This window comes from Puma concolor, chromosome A1 (genome assembly GCF_028749965.1).
Source record: "Puma concolor isolate L17-30 chromosome A1, mPumCon1.1.hap2, whole genome shotgun sequence".
Lineage (NCBI taxonomy): Eukaryota > Metazoa > Chordata > Mammalia > Carnivora > Felidae > Puma > Puma concolor.
This window is the reverse complement of record NC_141667.1, coordinates 330,879-354,354: the sequence shown is the minus strand read 5'-3', so window position 1 is coordinate 354,354 and position 23,476 is coordinate 330,879. Positions and strand designations below refer to the sequence as shown.

General features: G+C 59.7%; 1 protein-coding gene across 4 annotated transcripts in view; it reads left to right on the top strand.

Annotated features, from left to right (window-relative positions):
- Positions 1 to 3,805: 3,805 nt before the first annotated feature.
- Positions 3,806 to 23,476, top strand: part of SLC9A3 (solute carrier family 9 member A3) — a 43,527-nt gene continuing 23,856 nt past the window's right edge. For 2 of the 4 annotated variants that reach the window (XM_086675050.1, XM_086675056.1), the window contains exon 1: positions 3,816 to 4,361. In XM_086675050.1, the coding sequence (XP_086531176.1) occupies positions 4,154 to 4,361 (208 nt within the window). In that variant the 5' untranslated portion in view covers positions 3,816 to 4,153. Of the gene's footprint in view, positions 4,362 to 23,476 lie in introns of all 4 variants that reach the window. The other 2 variants (XM_086675042.1, XM_086675033.1) reach the window with 2 other exon arrangements.

Here is a 23,476-nt window from a genome sequence, read left to right as displayed (position 1 = left end):
GTGTTCCTGACCCTCTTTGGGAAGAGCTGCCGTGTGACCACTTGGGGCTGGAAAATAAGCTTTGGGGGATGAGGAGTGTGTGCGAAGCTTTACAGTGCTTCGCCTCGTGTGTGTCGTCGGCAAAAGCATAAGCAGATCCTAAACCTTGGTTTCTTTGTGCACAAGATGTTTTCAGAAACCATACGAACGAAAAGCATAACCTGAAATTACTGTGATGGACTAGATGGGACGTTTCTCACTTCTAATTTCTTAATTTCGAAGCTCATTTGCTCCAGAAGCTTAGGTAGAATGCAGGTGGTTTGGGGCTGGCTACTTGCATTATTTTAATTGTTTCGAGCATGTTGTGTGGCCATGGCCCTTCCGTGGGTGCCATGGACTGAACTGTGTCCCCCCCCCCCCCAAATTCATAAGTTAAAGTGTAGCACCCACTGTGATGGTATTTGGAGATGGGTCTTCGGGAGGTAATAGGGTTAAATGAAGTCATACGGGTGGGGCCTAATCAAATAGGGTTGGTGGCCTTATAAGAAGAGGATGAGAGAGACCTTCCCCTCTCTCCCTCCCCTCCTGTGCTCTGGGGAAAGACCTGTGAGGACACAGCCCTCCACAAGCCAGGAAGAGGCTGTCACCAGAACTGGAACTCGGGCCGAACCTTGCTCTTGGACTTACAGCCTCCAGAAGTGTGAGAAAAATAGATTTCTGTTGTTTAAGGTCCCCGTTCCGCGGCGCTCTGTCCTGGCGGCCCAAGCAAACGAAGACAGTGCACGTGCGGGCAAGCCCGCAGGGGACCCAGGCCGCCGGGAGGGTGGGGGCAGGGCGGCCACCGCACGCAGGCCTGCCCCGTGGCCATGGTGAGTAAGGTGGTTATCGGAACGTCAGACGCAGGCAAGTTCCTGAGGACACTGCCCCAGACACCCTGCCACTCCCCGCGACCCAGGGCCCCAGGCACATTCGGCCTTGCTGTTGTGTGCGTTGTGCACGGCACAACTCTGACAGGCGCACTCACGATTCTGCCCGCTGTGGGCGGCAGCCTAGCGTGCCGCAGCCCCGTCTGAAACCACACCTCAGTCAGAGGCAGAGAGGTCGTGGGGGCACCTGAGGGGGGGCACCGATGGACACGTGGTGTCCTCACCATCCTCAGGCACAGGCACCGCTGCCCCAGAGCCTTTTAGGAAACTGAAGCACAGGTCTGTTCACCCTCTAGCACCCACAGATCCCGCCACACAGCCCTGTCAGGTCGCACCATTTCCGGGGCTTGCTTCCTTCTGACCGGGCCTCTCCTGCCCTTGTCCTTGGGCATCCTGTGGCCACCTCTGCAGCACACCATCTGAGGGACAGTCCCCAGCGCCGGCACTCACACCGGACCCATGAGTCCACACGATAATGCTCAGCTACCCTGCCCTTTGAAGCGCTTCCTGGATCTCAGAAGCAGCACCCTCCCCCCGCCACCCCACCCCAGGAGAATTGCCATGAGCTCTTAGGACAGGCTCTCGGTGAAAACCCCGGAGGGTGGAGTGGCCAGAGGGTCATCAGGCATCATAGCACATGCTGTTCTGGTGGGAATTTGGCCTTCCTGTGGAATGCAAGGGCACCATCTTCAAAGAGGACATTCTTCCTTAAGGGTTTCACTCAAGAACCTGGAGAAAAGAACAGGGAAGGGTGTCTGGGCTAGGGGTGACCCCAATCTTGTCCAGCTGGCACTATCTCTGGGACAGGAGGCTTAGGATTTCTGGGGAGAGAAACAGACACGGGTGAGCTGGGAACAGCTCTCCAGCTCTCCTCAGCCCCCTACACAAGGCCACCCTAGCAGCTAGTCACGTGCTCCCATCACAGATGAAGTGCTCAGTTCAGTCGGTTCCCCCTGCCCCTTGACCCTGGCCCTCCTCCCCCACCAAGGGTCCCTGGGCTACTGCAGAGGACCTTACAGCTGGAAAGTCTTCAAAGGACACCCAGTGAAGACTGAAGCCCTCTGCTGTATCTTCCCAAATAGTCACCCACCCATTTTGTGCTCAGCAGTCCAGCCAATTCACCCCGTCGGGCATGATTTGAATGCACTTTCTCTCTTCCACACTACTGATGACCACCTCCCATCAGCCAGAAACCGGGGAGAGGACCCAAGGAATAAAGCCACCCAGCTCAGCACTGTCCAGCTCAAGCCTCCGGGCACCCGGACATATATTCTGGTATTAGAAGATGCATGCATCTGTCCATCTGCCTATCAGCCCACCCATCTGTCCACCCACCCACCCGACTTCTCCTGAGTGCTCCTGTATGACAGGTACTATTTCAGGAAGGGGGGCTGCAGCCATGAGCCTTGTGGGCTTTGTGGAGCCCCTCACCCATGGAACAGACACTCCACGGATGGGCAATCAGCAAACAGACTGAATGGATGATGTCGGAAGGCATAGAGGAACACGACCGGGAGGGAGGGGAGTTGGGATGTCACAACCGTGAGCTGAGAGATCAGCTCTGGGAAAAGGAGAAGGTGACATTGCAGCAAAGACGTTGGGAAGCAGAGGGGGTGTGCCAGGGGAGGTGCCCAAGAGGGCAGCTTGGAGGTCAGAGAGAGGCCTGAGTCCTGGGAGGACTGGGCCTTCCCGCTTAACTGCAGGCTCCAACAGGAGAGCAGGACAGAGCAAGTTGGGGGGGGGGCGCACAGGCAAGTGTGGGGGGGTGCAGGCAATTGGGGGGGCGCGGGCAAGTGGCAGGGTGAAGGCAAGTGGGGGTGCAGGCAAGTGGGGGGGTGCAGGCAGGTGGAGGGCACAGGCAAGTGGGGGGGTGCAGGCAGGTGGGGGGTGCAGGCACGTGGGGGGGCACAGGCAGGTGGGGGAGCGCAGGCAAGTGGCGGGGTGAAGGCAAGTGGGGGTGCAGGCAGGTGGGGGGGTGCAGGCAAGAGGAGGGGGTGCAGGCAAGAGGAGGGTGCACAGGCAAGAGGCCTTTGCAGCAGCCCGGTAGCGGCTGGACCTGCTTGCTGAGCAGTGGCTGGGCTTCCTTTGTATTTTGAAGGCAGGGCCCACAGGTGTACTGAGAGACTGAAGGAGTCAGGCCTGCGTCCTGGGTCTGGGGCAGGACAGCAGGAAGAAGGGGCCGCCCAGAGCTGAGGCCGCAGGGTGGGCTGGGGAAGGGAAGAAGGGGGGCATTCGCCTGGTCAAGTCTGAGGTGCCCATATAAGCCATCACGGATTACTGCTCAGGCGGGGGGGGGGGGGGGGGGGCTGTGGCTAGTTGCCACTGGAGACCAAGCCCTCAGGTAGAAAGGGCATTGGGGTCTGAGCCTCCCAGCTGGGCTCTGAGGGCCAGGGTGGAGGGTCCCTCGGGGAAGGAACAGGGCCACCATGCAGGGGGCAGGGCAGAACCACTTGGATCGGGCACCACCCCAGGTTTGGTGGGAGAGGACCTGGTTTCGGACGCCTTGTTCCAACTGTTAGGAAATGCAGGTGCATATTGAAGACATAGCTCAAGGCTTGCGCCTGGCCCCCTTCTGGACCCTGGGGCCTCCAGTGGGGTCCACAAGCCCCAGGCCCTGCATCTCTGGATAAGCTTGGGGCCAATGTGCCCGCAGCTGCCCCAGGCAACTTGGGAGCGGAGCTAACGCCACTGAGGGGCGCCCGAGACACCTGGAGCCCACCAATCCCCCAGCCAAGCCCGCAGGGACCGGTCGCTGCCGCGACCCCCACCTCACCCCGCTCCGGGGAGGCGGCTGCTCGGAGTCGCGCGCCTGGACCTCCCGGCCCGCGCCCTCCAGCCCCTGGACAGGGACAGGGTGGAACGGGGAGGCGCGCTGGCCATAGAGGAGGGAAATAGAGGGGCCCCGCGCGCGGGAGTACGGAGAGGAGGTTAGGGAGACCAGTCGGACCCGGGTGGGCGTGTGCAGGCTGGGCTGGCGTGCCAGGAGCGTGCGACGGTGTCCGTGCTCGCGTGCGCGCAGCGGGGGCGGGAAGGCCCCGCCCCGGGGCGGGAGGGGGCTGCTGGATTAAAGGCCACCGTGGCGGGCGGGGACCGGGACAGGAGCCCGCACCCGGCGAGCGCTTGGCTCCGCGCCGCCCTGAGAGAGTCCCTGGAGGGGGCGGGGGGCGCGCCCCGCACGTCCACCCGCCCGGGAGCAGCAGGACCCACACGACATGCGCGTCCGGAACGGGTGCTGAACGGTGGCGGCGATGTCGGGGCGCGGGGTTCCAGGCCCCAGGTGCGGGCTGCTGCTGGCTCTGCTGCTGGCGCTGGGCGCGCTGCCGCGGGTGCGGGGCGTCGAGGAGCAGTCTGGGGGCGCGAGCCAAGGCTTTCAGGTGGTCAGCTTCAAGTGGCACCACGTCAAGGACCCGTACATCATCGCGCTGTGGATCCTCGTGGCCAGCCTGGCCAAGATCGGTAAGAAGCCGGGGGTCTCGGCCCCGACGCGACTTCCTCCCGCGCTTGTCCCCGCAGGGTCGCCGGGTGGGGCGGGGCGGGGGGCTGTCTAGGCGACCCCGCCCGCGAGTACAGAGCTGTGCTCCCGCGTTCGCGCTCCTGCGCCGGCTCCGCAGTCTCCCTGGCCTAGCGGCAGCCACCCCGCGGTCGGGCCTGGGGAGCGCCCCGTCGGCCCCACGTAGGCAGGCCCGCGGGTCAGGCGGGGCGAGGCGGGGACCGCGAGCCTGGCCGGGCCCGCAGCGGCCACGCTGGTCGCCGAGAGCGACCTGATCCCCGCCAGGCGCGCGCAGCCCCGGGTCCTGGGGTGTCGCGGTAGGGGCTCCCTTGTGCCGCAGCCCGGCCTGGATCCGCGAGCTCCCTCGGCCAGGGGTTGTGTGTGTCGGGCTCGTCCAGCTGTTTCGTGCGGGGAGGCAGCGTGAGCTCTTGCCATCAGCCCTGGGGTGATAGGCGGCTCCCAGGGCAAAGGAAAGTGGGGCCGCTGGAGATTCAACCCGGCAAAATCCCATTTGCAGGAGCGATTTTTCCGTTGACAGTGCTTCTCCTCCCAAACCCCTGGTCTGTGGGATTTCTCATAACTCGCTTCAGTGAGCCAGCAGAGGGGGGGCTGCTGGTCGCTCCCGGCCAAGGTGACAGGAAGGTCAGCTTCTTAAAAGCTCATGGGGACCAAAGTTTCGACGCGTTGGGCACAGGCAGGGAGGGTCTGGGGAGGCGGTGGACGCACCGCAGGTAACTGACTGGGCGGAGTCAGGGGAGAGGACACCGCCCCAGGGATCAGCGGGAGGCTGGGATTTGGGAGTGGGGAGGGGCAGGAGAGGGGAGAGGGCTCTCCAGGGCCTTGGGCTCTGACCTTTTCAGCCAGCTGGAGCGTCATGGGCTCTGGGGACAGCCTGCGACAGAATTTGAACCTGGGGTTTGGATGCCTGGAGGGCGGGCAGCACTGGGTTCCCCGGGTGCCCACCCACCGGCCGGCCGCCTCCCTGCCCTTCCCTGTCTGCTTTCTGCTTCTTGAGGGCCCTGTCCATCCCTCTGCCTCCTCCTGTTTTCTCAGGCATCTCTTCCCTGGCCCTGGCTGCCTGGTCTGGTGCTCACTCTGTCCCACGCTGGGCTTTCTGGGATACCGGAGTAAACCTGAGCACCAAGGTCTCATCCGTGTGTCTCCTCCGGACACCCCTGCCGGGGGCAAAGGACGCTGGCCGCTTTCTGCCGGTCATCTACTGGACAGGTCCAGTCCCGGGCCGGGGCTCTGAGAGCCCTGTCCTGACACTCACTCACACTGCCTGCACCACCACCACCCACCCCTCCCCCCAGGAACTGACCGTTTCTGGGGCTGAGTGGGGGCTCTTGTCCTCTGCCACCTTTTCTCTTCTGTGAAACCACCACCATAAAGATGACAATGTGCGCGGGGTGAACCCGTGACAGTCTGGGGAGCCACACGGGGACGTGCAACACCCTTGTTTCCTGAAGCAAATGCTTTCTTTGCAAAGCTGGGGCTTCCCCGAGTCCAGCCGTGGCATCTGACATTCCAGTGACAGCCGCCTGCCCAAGCTGCTGGTGGCCCTGAGGGGAGGCTGCCGGGAAAGGTCTCACTGACCAGAGTATTGGCCCCAGGAGTTCGTCACTCACCTGGGAAGAGCTGTGGACCTGTGAGTCTCCAGCGCGGCCAGACTTGTCCTGAGGGGGACCTCTCCGGGGCAGGGTGGCCACCTGCTCCAGCCAGTTCTGTTTCACAGTCAGAGCAAAGCCCAGAGTTCGTTTTCCTGCCCACACTCACTTAAAAGGGCTTGTTGTGCGAGCACCACATGCTCATTCCATTGTTGTCTGGGATTGCTGACCCCCCTTGAAGGGGGAACAGTCAAGCCTGGAGACCAGGGGTTCTAAGGACAACATGGAAAGGACCCCAAGGGAAGGCCCGTGGCGCTGACCCAGCCTCCCCCCTTCAGGGTTGTCCTGCTCTGGGCCAAGCCATGCCCCGGCCCTGCCCACACCATCCGTCCCTCGGGCTCAACCCCTTAGTCCTGTACCCTGGAATCTGCTGCGCTGACCCTGCCCAGGTCCCCAAGGTCCTCCTGGTGGCTCGGGATGGTCCTCGGGTGGCCCCCACCTCGGCCCTTTCCTTTGCAGTCCCCCAAGCCCCTCCAGTCTGTCCCTTTGCCCATAGTCCCTCAGACATCGTTTCTCCATCCACCTTGGGACCCCACCCCCTGCTGCCTCTGGCCTTCCAGGGCTCAACATCCAAACCAAATCTTAGCAAACAAGCCGGCCCTACAAAGCAAGATCTACATCAAAGAAAGCGGTCACCTCACCTCAGTGGCCTGCACTCACTCTTGACCAGATCCACTGAGCTCCAGCTCCACCTCCTCCCCGGTCAGGACCCCCACCCACCCCACCCCCATGATCCATTGTTCTCTGCAGAGAGAAGCAGAGACCTAACCTGGTCCATGGTTATACCCCAGGGGTTCCCCAACGACCGGCCCACCTCCCTGCCCTGTGGCATCCCCCACTTCCCGACCCACATACCTGGCCCCAGATCAGGACGTCGCCCAGGCCCCTCCCAGTGCGGCCAGCACCTGCGCACAAGCCCCACAGAGCACTCCTAGCCACGCCTTCATATGCATCCAGGTTGGGACCCGAGGCCGAGGCCGTGTGGTGGTGTGTCCAGCGTGTGCACAGATGAGGGCAAGCTTTGGGTCCCAGCGTCCTCCCTTCTTGACTCCGCAGTCCAGGGCTCATGTTCATGAGACTCTCAGGCCCCTTTGGTCATTGGAAACGGTCAGGCTGTTTCGATCTCAAGGTGCAGGAGCAGGAGAAGAGAGGGGTTTCTACTGATTTCCAAGCATTTGCCAAATGTCTTACCAATGGTTCCAGGTGTTTATTTTAGTTTCAGTCAGATTTCTTCCAGCCACGGGTGGTCAGGGCAACAGGGTGAGGGGGCCTGGAACAGACAGGACAACTAGGTGCGGGGACCTGGGACAGACAGGACAATTAGGTGCGGGGACGAGGGACAAAGCAATAATTCATGCCAATGTTTTGAGGCAGCTGCTCCCCTCAAGCAGCTTTGGCCAGAGGGCAGGGTCATGGCCACCAGAAAGCTGGCCCAGGAATCTGTGGGCCAGGAGTCTGTGGGCCCAGGAGTCTGTGGCTGCTGAGGTCACGGACCCACAACCCCTAAGACCCCATGTCTGGGGCTCAGCAAAGGACTTACTGTTTGCATCTGGACCTCCAGGGGCCCCCTGCCCATAGCTGCATCTTTAGGAAATTCAGAAGGGGAGTAGGGTGCCACTGAGGCCAGGGAGCCCATGCACAGGTGAGGCCTGCAGGGCCAGAGAGGTTGAGGGACCCACTGCAGCGGGACAGTGTCTGCCCCTGGGTGGGGGGTGATTCCCTCCTCTGGACCCCGGGGGGGGTGGGTCCTGAGCCTGCAAAGGCCCAGGGTCTTGGCCTTGGACCAGGCTGGGCCTTTTCCCCTTAATTGCATTCTCTCTCCTCAGACCTTCCTTGGAGGCCAAAGGCTGGGCCAGCACGAGGCCCACATTGGCCATGCATAGGTCGTGAGGCAGAGAGCATGGGGTAGAGGGCCCGCTTGGGTGGTGGGGATCCAGGTGGCTTCGGGAGACAGAGCTCTGGAGTTGCCACCAGGAAAGGTGCCTTCTGGAGGAAGAGGCAGGTTAGAATGTTGGAGGCCAGAGGGGAGACCAGAGGGAGGCAGAGGGGAGGCTGGAGGAGGCCAGACCAGCACAACCAGACCCTGGAGAACTTTGATCTCTACCCGGGTGGCACAAAGAGGAGGGAATTGAACAGACCTGGGCTCTCAGATTATTGCCTTGGTTGCAGGTCAGAGAATGGACATTGGCGAGGGGGGGGCGGGCACCAGAGGAGATTCTGGGGAAGGGGCAGTTGTAGGTTGACTGGGTCCATGTATTCCCAAGCATTAGGTAGGGGCTATTTCAGTGGACAGATGTGGCTCAGGTATCCAGCTGACAGCCGGGTGGGTCCAGGGCAAAAGGTGGGCAGTGAGTCAGGTCAGGGAGGAGCCTCCTGAGGGGGTCGGGACCCTGCCAGTGAGGAGGCCGGCCTGAGCCATGAGACCCCTGGACAGGACGGGCTACGCTTGTAGCGGCCGAGATGAGGGGCAGTGTTGGTGTGGGTGGGCCAGTGAGAAACCCAGTTTGAGGCCCCTGAAAGTGCAGTTCGCGGTGTGCAGGGGCCGGAGGCCAGGGGCCCCTGACTCTGGCTGGCTGGGAAGTGGTGGCCTCGCCCTCTGAGCCTGAGAATCCGTGCTGTCTACACCATGGCCTCTCCTGGGAAAGGGGGCGGCCTGGGCTCACATCCCAGCCACTCAAACCTGGCAGAAACACCCCCCAGGAGGACCCCAGTGGCCGATGGGACCGTCTGGCTTCGAGGGCTGGAGGCTCAGGGGTGGTGGCAGGCAAGTCGTCTCTCCTGTTCCCTGTACCTCCAGCACCCTTGAGGCTTTGCAAGCCCTCCCCTCGACGTGATGCCTCCCTCTGCACTCCTGGTCTTGGGGGAAGAGACCCCGGGGGGGGCTTTCATAACCAGTGCGAAGACCAGGGCCTGCTGTACAGCGTCCACAGCCTCTGACCCGTGTTGAGCCTCCACAGGAAGTTCTTCTTCCCAGTTATGCTCCAGCTGGAGCGCAGCCCTGGGATCATGCCTTCCGATACGCCAGCTGCTGGCTCATCGATCCAGTTTCTTGGGCCTCAGGGCCCCGTGTTCCTGGCCCCAATTCTCGCTGCTTCCAAAGTGCTTTTCCTACCGTTATGATTTCACCCTTGAGTGGGGGCACTTACGCCGCAGGCCTGGGACGTCCCTGGGTATCCACCCACATACTCCGTTGTCTTGCCCAGGCACCTGGGGAGCCGGGGCCACTGGCCCTGACACCCCGCCTGATCCACTGTTTCTCTGAGGTACAGCCACAGGGGCTGGGCCTCTGCCCCAGGCACATGCCCAGGCTGTGGGGGAAGCCAGGGGGTGGTATTTACCTCCTGGGGTTAAAACCAGAAGCTTATGGGTTTTACTTCATGTGCTCTGGTCCTAGGACCAGGAGCCCCTGGGGCTGAGCCTCACCCTTGTCCTACTCTCTCCTGTGGGTTCCTGGCGCTCTCCATCATGCTCTCCTGCCTGCCTCCACGGAATTTGCCTTGCTCCCCTCGGAGGAATGCATGAGGGGATCTGGAAAAGGAGGAAGGGCAGGGCAGGTGCCATCCTCCCAGCGGTAGATGAGCCAGTGGGCCCTAGTGGACCCCAGTCCTGGCAGGACCCAGTAAGTGGGCCTGGAGTCGAGACCCATCATCCAAAGCCTGGAACCAAGGGCCCTCCCAAGAGCCTCTACCAGATGGAGGGGTAGAGCCTCACTTTTCAGGAACTGCCCATGGGGGAATTAGCCCCAGGCTGTAAAGCAATCCATGGGCATTTGGAGCTAAGGTATAACACTGAAATATTCCAAGGAAAGAGGGGCAAAGGTTGGGAAGTGCTGATAGCATCCAGTCCTGCTCGCTCATGGAAGGGACTCCCCAGAAAGGCTCTGCCTGGGCCAACTTCCTGTAAGCAGAGAGGTTCTTGGCCTTATTCCCAAGTCACCAAGCCCCTTTGCGGGGGTCTGGACCGTGGTCAGGGGAGTGCACGGTGCTCTGTGATCTAGTCGCAGACCTGTCTCTGTGCCCTCCTGACCTGTCCCTCACTCAGCCTTGCACTTGGTTTCTCCGCACATGTGTCAGGACACCCCCCTCCCCAGTTCTTGGCCCTCGAGGATGGGGCTGCGGGTTCCTCTATGTCCGCATGGGTTGGAGGAGAGTTTTCCTGTCACACAGGCCAGGCTCCTGAGCCGGGGGCTGAAGCTTGCGTTCCCACCCACGCCCACGCACCGTCCCCCAGTGTCCGAAGCCCTGCTGATATCGAGTTTTACCTGGAGGGGTGGCCAGGGGGCGGGCGAGGGACGGGGCTCTGCTCTCTCTGCCACCTGCCCTGCCTTGGCACCTGCTCATGGCTGCCTTCAGAGAAGGCCCCTTTGGCTCTTCCTGGCTGGGTCCTGGGACAGGCCTGTTCCCAGGAGCACAGGGCCCATGGCTCTGGCCACTGTCAAGCATCGGGTCTGAGTCTCCAGGTCTTGGGTGCTTGGCTAGGTTTGAACAGAGCCTGCTCAACCAGCCTCTCCGCCCTGGAGCCCAGACCGGGTGGTTTCCTGCCTGGGCCGTGGGCAGCACAGTTGGGGTCCCTGTCCCCGGCACCTTCCCTGGGCGGGTCTCTGCTCCCACCCTGTGCCCGCGCCTTCCCTCCTATCCTGCCTCCCAGCCCTCCCTCCTGACCTTCCCTGCCTCTCCTTTTCCATCTTCTGTCTTCTCTCTCTGCTCAGGCCAGGGAAGAAGGGGTGCTGAGTGAACCCAGGTGCTGCGGGGGCCCCTCCCCACCCCGGCCCTGCCTGCAGAGCCCGTGGGACTGGAGGATGACAAGCTCAGGGGCCCCTGGGCTGGGGGGCAGGTATCCCATTAGTGAAGGCGGAGGGGCTGGTGGGGCCACAGAGGCCCCAAGAGCGGTTGGGACAGGAGCGGGATGGCCCGATGGGTGTGTGGTAGCTTCCATCCTGGCTGTGGCCCTGGCATGTGTGGCTCCCCTAGATTCCAGTGAAAACCCAGACTCCACCTGGTCACGCGAGCTACCTGGCACCTGTCCTGCCTTCCAGCTCACCCCCGCGCCTGAAGCCCCCACCCAGTTCTTTGGTTCAGCCAGGTCAGCGCTGTGAAGGCAGGCACTGTGTCCGGCTCGTGCCGCGTTCTCAGTGCCCGGCACCCCGCCTGCCCATCTGCGTGGCTGAGAGAAGGAACGCAGCCCTGAAGGCCGGCTTCCCGTTTGTAAGTTTTGTCCAGACCATCCAGGCTCTGGGCCTGGGAAGAGACTCCTTACCTGAATTCCTCCCCCGAGTTGCCACACAGCCTTCTGAGAACACCACGCCCGTGGAGGCGGGCAGACCGTGGACAAGCACTGCCAGCGTCTGCTCAGGGCACGGAGGGCGCGTCGGGGCTCAGGGTGGGGAGCTTCTCGGCCCACACGGTGCTCACCTGGGCAGGCCGGGTCCCCAGAGGAGGTTGCACCCCGCCTGCACTAACACACATTCCCCCACCAGCTGACAGCTGCTGCCAGTTCACCCCCAGTCACGCCTTCCGGAACAGGACAGAGCAAATCCGCTGGGTCACGATGCGCGGGCTCCAGGGACACAGGCGTCTGCGTGGGTGCCAGCGCCCTCACGCTCCTGCGCTGAGCCTGGGACTTGGGTCCCGAGCGGGTCAATTCCATCAGCACGGCAACAACTTTTGGGGGGCATAACTGGTCTGATTTCCTTTATTGATGCAATCTTGAAATCCTTGATTTTTAGCAGCTGCAGCCCTGGCTGCCGGACGAGGCCCCCTCAGTTTAGTGCTCACTTGACAAACGTCAGGATGTGGTACCAACAGAGCAGCCCCAGACCCCCCAACAAGTGCAGGTTCCTGTGGGGGACAGACGGATGACATCATGGCACAGGATAAATGGCATCATGTGCTATAGTGAAAAACGAATGAGGAGAGGCGGACAGTGCAGGCAGAGGAGAACCAGCCCCGTAACGAAAGCATTTTCAGGAGTGGATCAACCAGTGCAAAGGCCCTGAGGTGGGCATGTGTAGGTGTGTCTGAAGAGCAGCAGGGGGCGGGCGGGGGGAAGCCAGCCAGTGGGGTGTGGACAGTGAGCTCAGAGGGGCCAGCAAGGCAGCCAGTCACAAGCGTCACAGGGAAGAGGGGCCGCCGAGGCTTCTGAGCAGAGTTGTGCTTGGCTCCACCGAGAGCGACAAGGCTGCAGGGAGGGAGGGGTGGCAGCAGCTCAGAACTGTCACCTCATGAGCTGGGCCTTCCCTGGGGCATTTGTAATGCTGGCACAACCCCTCTCATTTTCTAAGGCTCTTCCCATAAACATGTGCAGAATAAACGAGTCAGAAACCATCCATATGTGCTCGGGTCTGATCAGAGGTTAAGGTCGCAGCCTGCACCTGTGAGGGTCCGTGATGTCTTGGGCACTGAAGGGCCCTGGCCAGGCCATTCTGCTTTGGCCCCAGTGCCTCCAGTGTCCCAGAGGGCACAGGACTGGCGGGCGGGTCAGGTGCAAGGAGGCTGAGGGTGCGTGATGCTGCCCCACCTGACCCCCAACGCCCATTGCCCGCCAGGGCCCTGTGTCCTTATGGCAATGACGGGTGGTGTCTGCACAGGCGAGGGCCATGCTGGCCACCCTCCAGGTCGTGCAGGGTGCCCCAGCTGGGCCAGGGACCTGGGGCTTAGCCTCACACGGGCCTTCCCTCGGAGCTCACCGTGTCTCAAGTCCACATCTACAAGCCAAGCTTTCATCCATCCGCTCCGGAAAGAAGTGAGAGCCCCGTGCTTCGCTGGACACATAGGGTCAGAGTCCGGGCTATAGACTTCCCATCTGAGGGGCAGGGGGATGAGCTACGCAGGAAGGGAGGGGGCCAGCTGGAGTGAGCGGGGTTGGGAGCAAGTGGTCCAGGTGAAGGCAGCAGCCCAGGGGGCCCAGGTGGGGGTCGAGGCCACTGGGCTAACGATGGCGTCTGGGGGTCTGTGGACGGATGTGGCCTTGGCAAGCAGATCGGCTCTGGGAGGCATCCTGTGAGCCCCTCGCTGGGACTTCCAGCCTCTGGGGGCGGGGTCAGCCCTGTGCTCAGGAGGAAGGGTGCAGGACTGTGGGGGAAGGGCCGAGTTCTGTTTCTTCCTTTCCTGGGTAAATCAGGAAGCCTCTGAATTCACCACCCGCAGAGCTATCATGCTAAAGTCCAACCGTGGGGCGCTCTCAGCTGGGGAAGGGTTTCTTGCAAAGGCAAAATAGGAAGTTGCAAATGCCTGTTTCTGGCAGCTTGTAGAACAACATAAAGGGCGGAAAACCACCAGCTCCTGGGGGTTCCGTTTCTTCTTGGGTTTAACAAGCCCCGGAGCTTGGGGTACAGTGGACGTGGGCCTCCCACCCCGCCACCTACTTTCCCTTAGAACGCAGCCCTCACACGCTGGGTGCTCGGTGCAGCTCACCTTTGGCCCGCCAGCTAGACGTGGACCCGAACAGGGCAGCCCCACAGGAAGACCACACGTGTGCACTCACTTGGTGTCCATATGCGTGTGTGCACTGCTCCTGTGTGCTGGCTCGTACAAGGTGGAGGGTGGCAGCCTGTGGCTGACGATCGTGTTCCCCAAGAGGCTGCTTGCTCCTGGGGTCCTGTGGTACCACGTACACCTCTGTAGCATCCACACTCCCTGTGGGGGCTCGGGGAGGAGTGGGCAGACATGGCAGGTGCTCAGGGGGTATTTGGTGAATGATCAAGTTATTGTCACCACCCCCCGTGTCCGAGGGAGTGTCCCCATATGGACTGTCAAACGCCGGACAGAGTCCCAAGGGAGGCTCCTTGCCCAAACCCAACAGAAGCAGCTGGGCTTCCAGGGGGTGGGCTGGGGAAGATCCTGGGGTAGAGGAGGGGGCCGAAGCCGCCTCTTGGGCACCCCAGCGGAAGCGGCCCCCCCAAGAGCTGTGTCTTGGGGCCACAGAGGCCTTTGCAGCAGGCCCCTGGAGCAGGCCTGGGAACAGGTGTGGTCAACACCAGGGCTAGGGCAGCCGCAGCCCCCCTCCCATACTTCACAAAGGCCAATTCAGAGGCCAGACTCCCCAGAAGTCAGCTAGTGTCACCCTGTGTGCTCAGTGACAGCAGAAACTGCATAAGCGGGCAGGGTGCAGTGGCGAAGTGGGCCGTGCCTCCGCGTGGGGTGCTGCCGTCCTTCCCGCGTCCTGTGGCGGCACAGCCTTCATTCTGGTCCTTTAGCGGAGGATCGGGAAGGGGACCAGCTGCCTGTGTGACCCAGGCTGGGCCAGCCTCAGGCCTCGGTCTCTCACAGGCGGCTGAGGAGCTCGGAGGGATCAGTGAGCTCGGTTCCCCTCGGTCCCCCAGGGCTGGCTCCAAACAGCTCGAACCAGGGCCTCCGGGGGCTGGGCTGCGGCCAGGATCCAAGCTCAAGGGTGTCCAGGGTGGAAGCAGGGGGAAGGCGACGGTCACAATTCCCGCACAGCCGCTGCCCAGCCAGGCTCCTGGCGGCTGGCCACGTCACACATCCGTGGGCAACCCCACGGGACTCCAGGGCCCTCCCGGGCCTCCCGACCCCTGCCTGGTCGGTTGCTGCATCTGGGGGATGCCTGCGGCCTTGCAGTGGGCTAGCTGCCCTCCTCTCCAGCAACCTGGCCTCCTCAGCAGGGACGTGGCTGACCACATTTCCCTCAGATGTGGCTGGAGAGCGGAGGTTAGCAGGTGCGGCGCACAGATGCATGGAGGGTCCTGCAAAGGTGCCTGGGGGACGTTCTGTGGCCTGGGCGGTCCCAGCAGGGGGCCCGGCCATAATAACAGGCCCACTGACACCAGCTGCATGAAAGCGAAAATGCGAAGACAGCCACACGGCAGCTACAGACGCCTGTGTCCAAGACGGCAGGTGAGAGCCAGGACCCAGCTCTGGGGGCCCGTGTCCTCCCACAAGCGGCAAGCATGGGACTCGGCAGTCCTGCCCCCACACGCCCGCTGCCTGCAGGCTCCTGGTGCCGCCCTGTCCCTGGAGTGGGAATGATTTTGTGGCTTCATCCTGGTGGGTGCCGGCTTGTACCCACGAAGTCTGGCTGGAGAGGGTGTTCTGTGGATTCGGCCAGGCCTGCGTGGGAAGCCTGTGTCGGCCCCTCACCCGTGTGCCTCAAACCGCGGCCACCAGTGTGCCTTTTCTTCCTCCTCCTTTTCCCCTCCCCCAGTGCAGTGTGGCTAGGATTGGGGTGGGGGTCACCTGACCGCCATTTACAAAATACAGTTACTGACCAGAGCAGGGGCCGGGGGTCCAGGTGTGGGCAGGTCTCAGCACAGCCCTTCCCGTGCACCTTCCCCCCCAGAGCTTGCGTTTCTGGGGGTGAACCGGAGAAGGAAGGCGGTTGGAAGTTTCTGAGAAGGCCCCCAGTGTCGAGGGTACAGCCTCTGTTGTCAAAATCCTTTACTCATTAACTCAAAAACGCCGAGAACATTCCGACGGCTGGGGTGCCTTCAGCCCCGGGCCGGCGTGAGCCTTGGCCTGTGCCCTGCATTTTGGGACCCCAAAGCCTGGAGGAGCATGTCTTTGCCCAACACCTGCTCTGGCTCACCTGAGGTGCCCCACGAGAGGCATTGGCAGATGTGGGATGGGCGCGTGTGGCTGGCTGCCCAGGGACAAGGATGGGCCCTTCCCACCCCCCGCCCCCTGACCATGGTGTCCAGGGCCAGGAAAGCTGACCCCCGTGCCTAGCGCTCTGGGACCCTCTTCCCACCCCCCATCCCACCACAGAGTCCTCCAGTGGCACAGCGGGTGGAGACTACCGGGATTTGCCTCTGCACCTCCCCCTCCCCAGGCCCCCACCTTGCCCTCAGGGCACCGGGCCCTGAGGCCCCTGCGGCTGGCTTTCAGTGTAGAATCCTGGTTTTCTTGTGGCCTGAAGATTAGTTCGAGTGTCACGAGCTGCGTGAAGCTGGGGAAGCGTTATCTGTCCCCGAAGAACAATGGTGCCTTCCCAAGCCAGGGGCTGGCGGGCCACTCCTCAGACCATGGCCGGGAGCCAGCACGGAGCCCAGCGGAATCTCGGAAGTAGACTGGACACAGCGTGGTGGTGTCTGCTCCCAGGAGAGGAGCAGGAAGGAGGTTCTGTCCTGGGGTGGCTGAGGGCAGGCAGCCTGTGAGCTGAGCGGGGCCAGCACATTCCACCCCGGCCTCCTGCACCAGCCCACAGGGCCACGCTGTGCTGTGTTCAGCCTAAATCCACATGCCGGGCCCCAGCGCCTATCTGTGGGAAGCGGGGGTGAGTTCTCTGCTTTCCCAGAGACAAGGTCTTCCTCCCTGGCGACCTGTGCCTTCATCAAGGGGAGCAGGGGAGGGTCTGTGGTCCTCAGGCAGCCTGGCAGGAGCTGACTGTCCCGCCCACCAGGGCTGCAAGGGGAGGCCACACGGGGCCCACGGAGGGTGTTTGTGGGTGCCGTGATGGAGGTGTGAGCGCGCCCTGGTGAGGACACGCGGGCCACAGCACCCTCAGAAACCTTGGAACCGTCCCCTCCCGTGGAGCTCCTGTCCTGGGAGGGCCACACGTCAGGCTGTTTCCGGGAGCCTCTGTCCCAGCAGGGAGGGGACGGGGGCGGGGCGTGCAGGGGCCAGGCGGGCCATGTGGCTGCATGGCCGTGTGGCCCCAGGCAAACCTTCCCCTCAGAGAGGCTCTCGCCTGACCCGTCACGAGGAGCGTGCAGCTGTCCGCTGAGGCCAGCTTCAAGGTAGACCTGAAGCCCCAGCCGCGCCACACTGCACGGGCGTCACATGGGCCTGGCTCTGCCACGAGCTTTGCCACGTCACGTGGTTCCTGGGGGGGTGCTTCTCCCGCCCACCTGCCCACACTTGCTCACACAGCTCACACCCACGTGTGCTCACACCTGCACCCTGCACACCCACTCGTGCCCTCTCCTGGCACCTGGCCTCCTCGTTGCTCCTGCCTCATACACTAGGAAAGCTCCGGGCACCGTGGCGCCCTCCACCCTGTGCCACCCTGGTAGCCAGAACCCCACTCCGCACCACCCCAGTCTGGAGCTGCCGCTTCCCCGTGGGTGGCAATAAACCCTTTTCGGTGAAACTGAACAAACTTGGTTTTGTTCAGACGAAACCTGGCAGCATGCGAGCGCAGTAGAGCCACGACAGACCGCTCCCCGGCCGGCACCAAACCGCAGGCCGCTCACCCCCGGTTGTCCCTCGGGGCGGGGAGCAAGGGTGTTTCCTGGCCTACCCACCTCCCTCCCTCATCCCTAAAACACCATCACGTCACCTCCGTCCCGGGCCTGGCCTCCCAAGCCTACCTCACAGTGCAAAGGCATCCCCCACACCTCAGCAATGCTGATTTTCAAAAATTAATAGACCTAATTTTTTAGCGAAGGTGAAAATGTACGCAATAACTGAACAGGTGGCACAGAGAGTTCCCCATACCCACCGGCTCCCCCTCCCCCCTCTCCCCACCCCCCAGTGTCCCTATTGTTGACATCTTGCATTGCTGTGATATATTTGTTGCAGTTAATGAGCCAATATTGATGTATCCTTATTAACTGAAGCCCATGGTTTACATCGCGGTTTGCTCTTGTGTTATGTATCTTACAGGTTTGAACAACTGTGTCATGACGTGTATCTATCATTATAGGATCATACAGAGTATTTTCAGTGCCCTAAAAATCCTCTGTGCTCCACCTATCCCTCCCTTCCCCCATCACCTGGCCACCACTGATCTTTTTACTGCCTCCGTAGTCTCTGCCTTTTCCAGAATGTCGTAGAGTTGGAATGCTGCTGTATGAGGATTCCAGGACGTAGCCTTTTCAGATGGATTTCTTCCCCTTAGTAACGTGCATCGAAGATTCATCCACGGATTTTCCTATCTCGGTGGCTCGTTTATTTTAGCGCTGAATGATACTCCACTGTGTATGTAGCACGGCTTTGTTATCCATCCAGCTACTGAAGAACAATCTGGCAAGTACGAGTAAAGCTGCTGTAAACATCCATTTTCAGGCTCTTGTATGGACATAAGGCTTCAACTCCTCTGTGTAAACACCAAGGAGATGACTGTAGGGTTGTATGGTGAAGGTATGTTTAGTTTTGCAAGAAACCGCCAAACTGTCTTCCAAAGTGGCTGCACCGTTTTGCATTCCCACCAGCGAGAATCTCCAGTCGTCTGTGTTGTGGGTTTTAATAATTCTAATTGATGTCTAGTGGTACCTTGTTGTTTTAATCTGCGATCCCCTAATGATGTATGATATTGAGCTACGTTTCCACGTGCATATCTTCTTTGGTGAGGTGTCTCTTTAGGTTTTTGGCCCATTTTTAAATTGGATTGTTTGTTTTCTTACTGAGATTTGAGTTCTTCGGTGTGTGGGACACAAATCCTTTATCAGGTACATGTTTTGCAAATATTTTCTCCCCGCTGTGCCTTGTTTTCTCGCTCTCTTAACGTGGTCTTTCTCAGGCAGTTCGTTCATTTCAGTGAGGTCGGGCTTCCCTCTTTCAGGGATCGTGCTGGATCTAAGAAGTCATCACCAAACCCAGCTAGGTTTTCTGTCCCACGATCTTCTAGGAGACGTATAGTTCTGCATTTTACTTGTGGGTCTCTATCCGTTGAGAGTTCATTGTTGTGAAGGCTGTAAGGTCTGTGTCCGGACTCATTTTTCTTCACGGGGACGTCCCGCCGTCCCGGCAGTTGCCGAGGGGACCGCTTTTGTTCGACCGTGTTACCCGTGCCCCTTCGTCAAAGACCGGTGACTGTGATCACATGGGTCTGTTTCTGGGCCCTCTGTTCCGTTGCACTGATCCGCTCGTCTGTCCTTTCAGCGATCACCGTGGTCTCACCTGAGTCTTGAAGTCGGGAAGTGTCAGTCCTCGAATGTTCTTCAAGGTCGTGCTGGCTGCTCTGGGTTTTTTGCCTCCGTATGATATAGTAACAGGCTGGAATTTTTTATTGGGATCGCATTGTGTCCATGGATCGTGCCAGGAAGAACTCGCCGCGTGACCGTGCTGAGTCTTGCCATTCGTGCATGTGGACTATCTCTCCATTTATATGGGTTTTCTTTGATTTCTTCGTCCAAGTTTGCAAGTTTTCATGTAGGTTCTGTACATATTTTGTTAGATTTCTACCTAAGATTTTTTTTTTGGTTTTTTGTTTATTTTTCTTTTTTTGGTGTTGATGTAAGTGGTGTTATGGTTTACATTTCGAATTCCATACCTTTATTGCTGGTTTATGGGAAAGTGATGGACTTTGTATACCCTGAAGTCTTCCATCACTTTCTGGGATTTTCTGCACAGACATCGTCTAGGACTCGTTCTGCCCCTGCCCCTGCCCCTCCCTGCCCAGGGGGCCAGCCGCCTTGCCTTGTGTGCCTGGCTTTGCTAGCGCACATTGGGCATGTTAGGCTATCTTGGCCAGGACCATTCATGTGGGTGCACAAGGCGGGAAGGGGTTGTGATATGACTCACCAGCTGTGGGTCTCTGGCCAGGGGAGTTAGCACAGAAAGCCTGCCCCACCCCCACATGCTTGCTCTCTAAGTTCTGGTGTTTTCCACCAAAATTTCGGTGCTGAACGTTGTGACTACACAAACTGTCTTCATAGCCATGAGATAGCATGGGACCATTTTTCCATTTCCAGGACACCCTTTTGTTTTACCCGAAGTCATTGACTAATCTGTTGTTGTTGGCACAGTTTTCTATGGATTTAAGTGGTTCGGCCCCAAACTCCCAGAAGGCTGCTGCACGTGGCAATGTGCTCCGGGCCCCTCCCCTCTGCGGGCACACCACCAGCTCCCCCACACTGGGCACCCCATCTCCTGAATCTCATGCCTTCTTGTCTTGGGGAGAACCTCCGTTTGGTGGGTTCATTCTCCACCAAATGTGGTTTCTCCCTCTGTTACTTCTGGGGACTGGCTGTGCAGCAAGCTGAGCCTTGACAAGCAAGCATCAGGAGCAGACTGACCCCTCTGGGTGAAGCCTGGAAGTCAACTCCCTGCCCAGGAAGGAGGCATCACTCCAGGCCCCTCCAGAGTTGGTGTCTTGCCCCTGGCCCAGTGCCTCGTGTGAGGTCTCCTCCCTCTCCTCCCCCAGCCTCCTCCCTCATGTGGGGGTCTCCTCCCTCTTCCCCCCCAGCCTCCTCCCTCGTGTGGGGTCTCCTCCCTCTCCTCCCGACTTTGGGGTGGGATCCAACTGGCCATCATGCTGAGTCCCTGGAGACAGAGTCCCTGGAGCCCTGTGTGCCCGGGGTGTTTGTGGCTGTCGGGTCAGTGCCCGTCTCCTCTGCTCTGGTCTCTCGATCGTCCCTTGTTCTTCCCCTTTTAGGTTTCCTCTCCTGTGTTTTGTGTCCTTGTCTTTTCCCTCTATCTCTGTCCCCTCAACTCTTCTGTCAAGTACTTCTGCTCTCATATTTGAAAAGAGGTTTGAAATCTCTGGATGTACTTTCTTGTCAAGGGTGCGACCCTCCTTTCATCGGTGTGGATAGCGATGGTGATATTCGAACTTTTCCTCACTCGCTTGACTGTGCTTCCTGTGATGCAGCTGTAGGTTTTGTGCCCAAGACACCCCCAGTAGCCGACCTGGGCCAGGCCCATGTATGTGGGAGCGTGGGCTGAGGTGGATGAGACACAGGGTGCCAGTGTCTTCGTATCTCTCCTTCCTTTTGGCCAAAAAATGAAAAATAAAGACAGTGAGTGACACCCACCCTCCCCCCTTTTCCCCTTTTGTTTTCATCAGGCTTGGGGAAGACGCACTCAGTCCACCTTCCTTGTGAGAATCTGATTTTCATCATCCAACTTCCCAGAAGGGTCTAGACTGTCATCTGACCTTGAGGAAATCGAGTCTGGAGGGATAAGATAATCATAGCTCGAGAAGTGGCAGGACAGGTCCCTCGGAACAGAAAGCCCTCACACATGCAGAAACCGTGGAGGCACTGCTCCGTGGGGAACCGGGCACGAGGGGTCCGCAGGGGCAGCACCTGGCCAGGCCACTCAGCAGGCTGTGCCTGTCCTCTTGAAGGATGTCCCCGCGGCTCCATGTGCCTCCGGGAACAGCTGGCATGTGTCAGTGCTGCTCTCCTCAGCGGGGCCCTCCCGGCCGGCAGCTGCCCCGTGGCCTTCCCACCTTGGGGAGCCCTTCACCCTCCTGCAGCACCATGTCCATATCAAGAGTCAATAGTCCCCACCATTTCCTGCTGCTCTGTGTCTGGGCAGCGGCCCATGACAAAGTCCCAGCCTCAGGGGACGGAGCTAGGAACGCCCTGATAGTGGTGACCGTGGCGACACAGCAGCCACGTGAGTGGGCACAGGCTCGGTTTACGACACCTTGGGACGCTGCCCACACATTATCTGCACCAAAGATGTCCTCAGAGAAAATAGCCTCGCTGGAATTTTCACACGAAGGGGTAAAAGGTCAATGAGACCTACACCTGCTCCCCCACAGAAAACCCGTTCATAAAATCCTTGGAGCCTTTCGAGGGCCCCTCACGGCCCCCCAGCCCCACCCCAGAGTGAAGCATCTTTGTATCTTTGTCTGGTGGATTTTACAACGAGTGTGACCATCATGGTCAATCTCCGAGCCTCCAGGCAACCACCAGGTCAAGACTAACTTTCCATGTCCTTAAAGCGGAAAGCTCTGAGGAACAACGCCTTTCTGGTCTGTGAAGCCTCCGGGGCCACAGGTCCTGTGGAGGCGGAGGCACCAGGTACACGGGGCCCGGTGGCCCGTCACACCCTGAGCAGAGCTGGGGGTCCGTCCGTGGTGCCGGCGCGGGGATCTGTGTGGCTCTGATGTGGACCCTTTCTTCCTCCTGCCGTTGCAGCTGCAGTTCCGCGAGCCATTTTGTTAAACAGGGTCTCCGTGACCGGGCCACCGGCTTCCTGCAGCAATCACGCCCTGTGTGCCATCGGATCGGTACCGCCAGCTTGATCCGTGGGGCTCTACGCAGCCCAGGCTGGGGCGGCCCCCCCCCCCTTCCTCTTCTGAGGTCCTCTCCTGGCCCCAGCCCCGTCCCCAGCCCTCCCCAGACCCCAGGTGCCCATCTCATGTCCTCCAGGCGCCCCACCACCCCCACTGCTTCTCCCTGGACCCTCAGCCTTTCTCACACTTATTCCAACTTCACTTGAAGACCGATCGATAGAAATAGAAATCAGATAGAAATCCAATCTGAGCGACATCTCAGATCTGCAAATTTATGTCTTTCGCCAGATGGGCGACATTTGGGGCCATTCTCTTTTCAGATTTTCCCCACCCCCTCCTCTGTCTCCTGGCCTTCCAGGACTCCATTTACACATGTATTGGACCTTCCGACACCGTCCCACTGGCGGCTGATGCTCTGTTCACGTTTTTATCTTTCTCATCTTTGTTCTTTATGCTGGACAGTGTCCACTCATCTAACTTCGAGTTCACTGTCTCTCCTCTCTCTGTCTGCTGTCAGGTCTGTCTATTGAATCTCTTATTTCAGATATTGAATTCTCCGATTCTGGAACTTCCATTTGGTTCTTTTAGGTTTCTTTTATGTCAGGGGTCAGCAGACTATGTCCCGTGGGCTGGCCACCTGGTTTTGTAAATCAAGTTTTCTTGGAGCACAGCTGTTCGTGGGTGTTATGGCTGTTTTTGTGATGCAGCGGCCAAGCTGACTAACTGCCGAACAGAACACAGAACCTACACGCCTAAGCAATTTGCTATCTGGCTCTTATTGAAAACAAATCGCCAACTCCTTTTCTCTATTGAGATTTACTAGTTTTTTATTCATTACAAGTATATCTTCCTTTACACCCTTAAGCATAGTTACAGTAGTTTTTTTTAAACCCTCGTCTGCTAATTCCAATGTCTGGATCACCTTGAGATCCCCAGTGATGTCTGGGTCCCATTCTCCTGTGTCTTCATGTGTCTGGTAATTTGGGATTGTTTCCAGGACTATAGCTCATACGTTGTAGAGACTCTGTATTCCGCTGTGCTCCTCTGGAGAGCCTTGATTTCTGTGGTGGTGGTTGGTGCTGTGCTGTCATTTGACCAGGAATGGACTGAGACTCCAAAGAGGTCTCCCTGTGGTGACAGGAAGTTGGTACCTGCCTCTCTCGTGTGTAATTCAAGGATCAGCCAGGAATTTGGGAAGAGTTCACACATAGAATGTTGGCCTCTCACCGCCCAGCTGCCGTGGTCACCGTCATCTATGCCCTCCGCTTTCTCAGCCCAGTAAGGCTAGTTTTAACTGCTCTGGACAACCCCAGCTGGGGTCTGCTCTCTGGAAAAAGCCATAAAAAACAGGGAAGTCAGGAAAACGAAACAAAAAAGAAAACAGGGAACTCGCCCATTGCCGCCCTTTCCCTCAAGGTTTGGAGCCCGCCAGTGTCTGCCTTCTCTCCGTCTCTCCTCAGTGCCTAAGTTGCCATTTGACATGTTTCTTCCAGAGTTCGTGGTTGTTCCCTAGGGACAGTTGGTACAATGGTGCTACCCCGCCAGTGCCC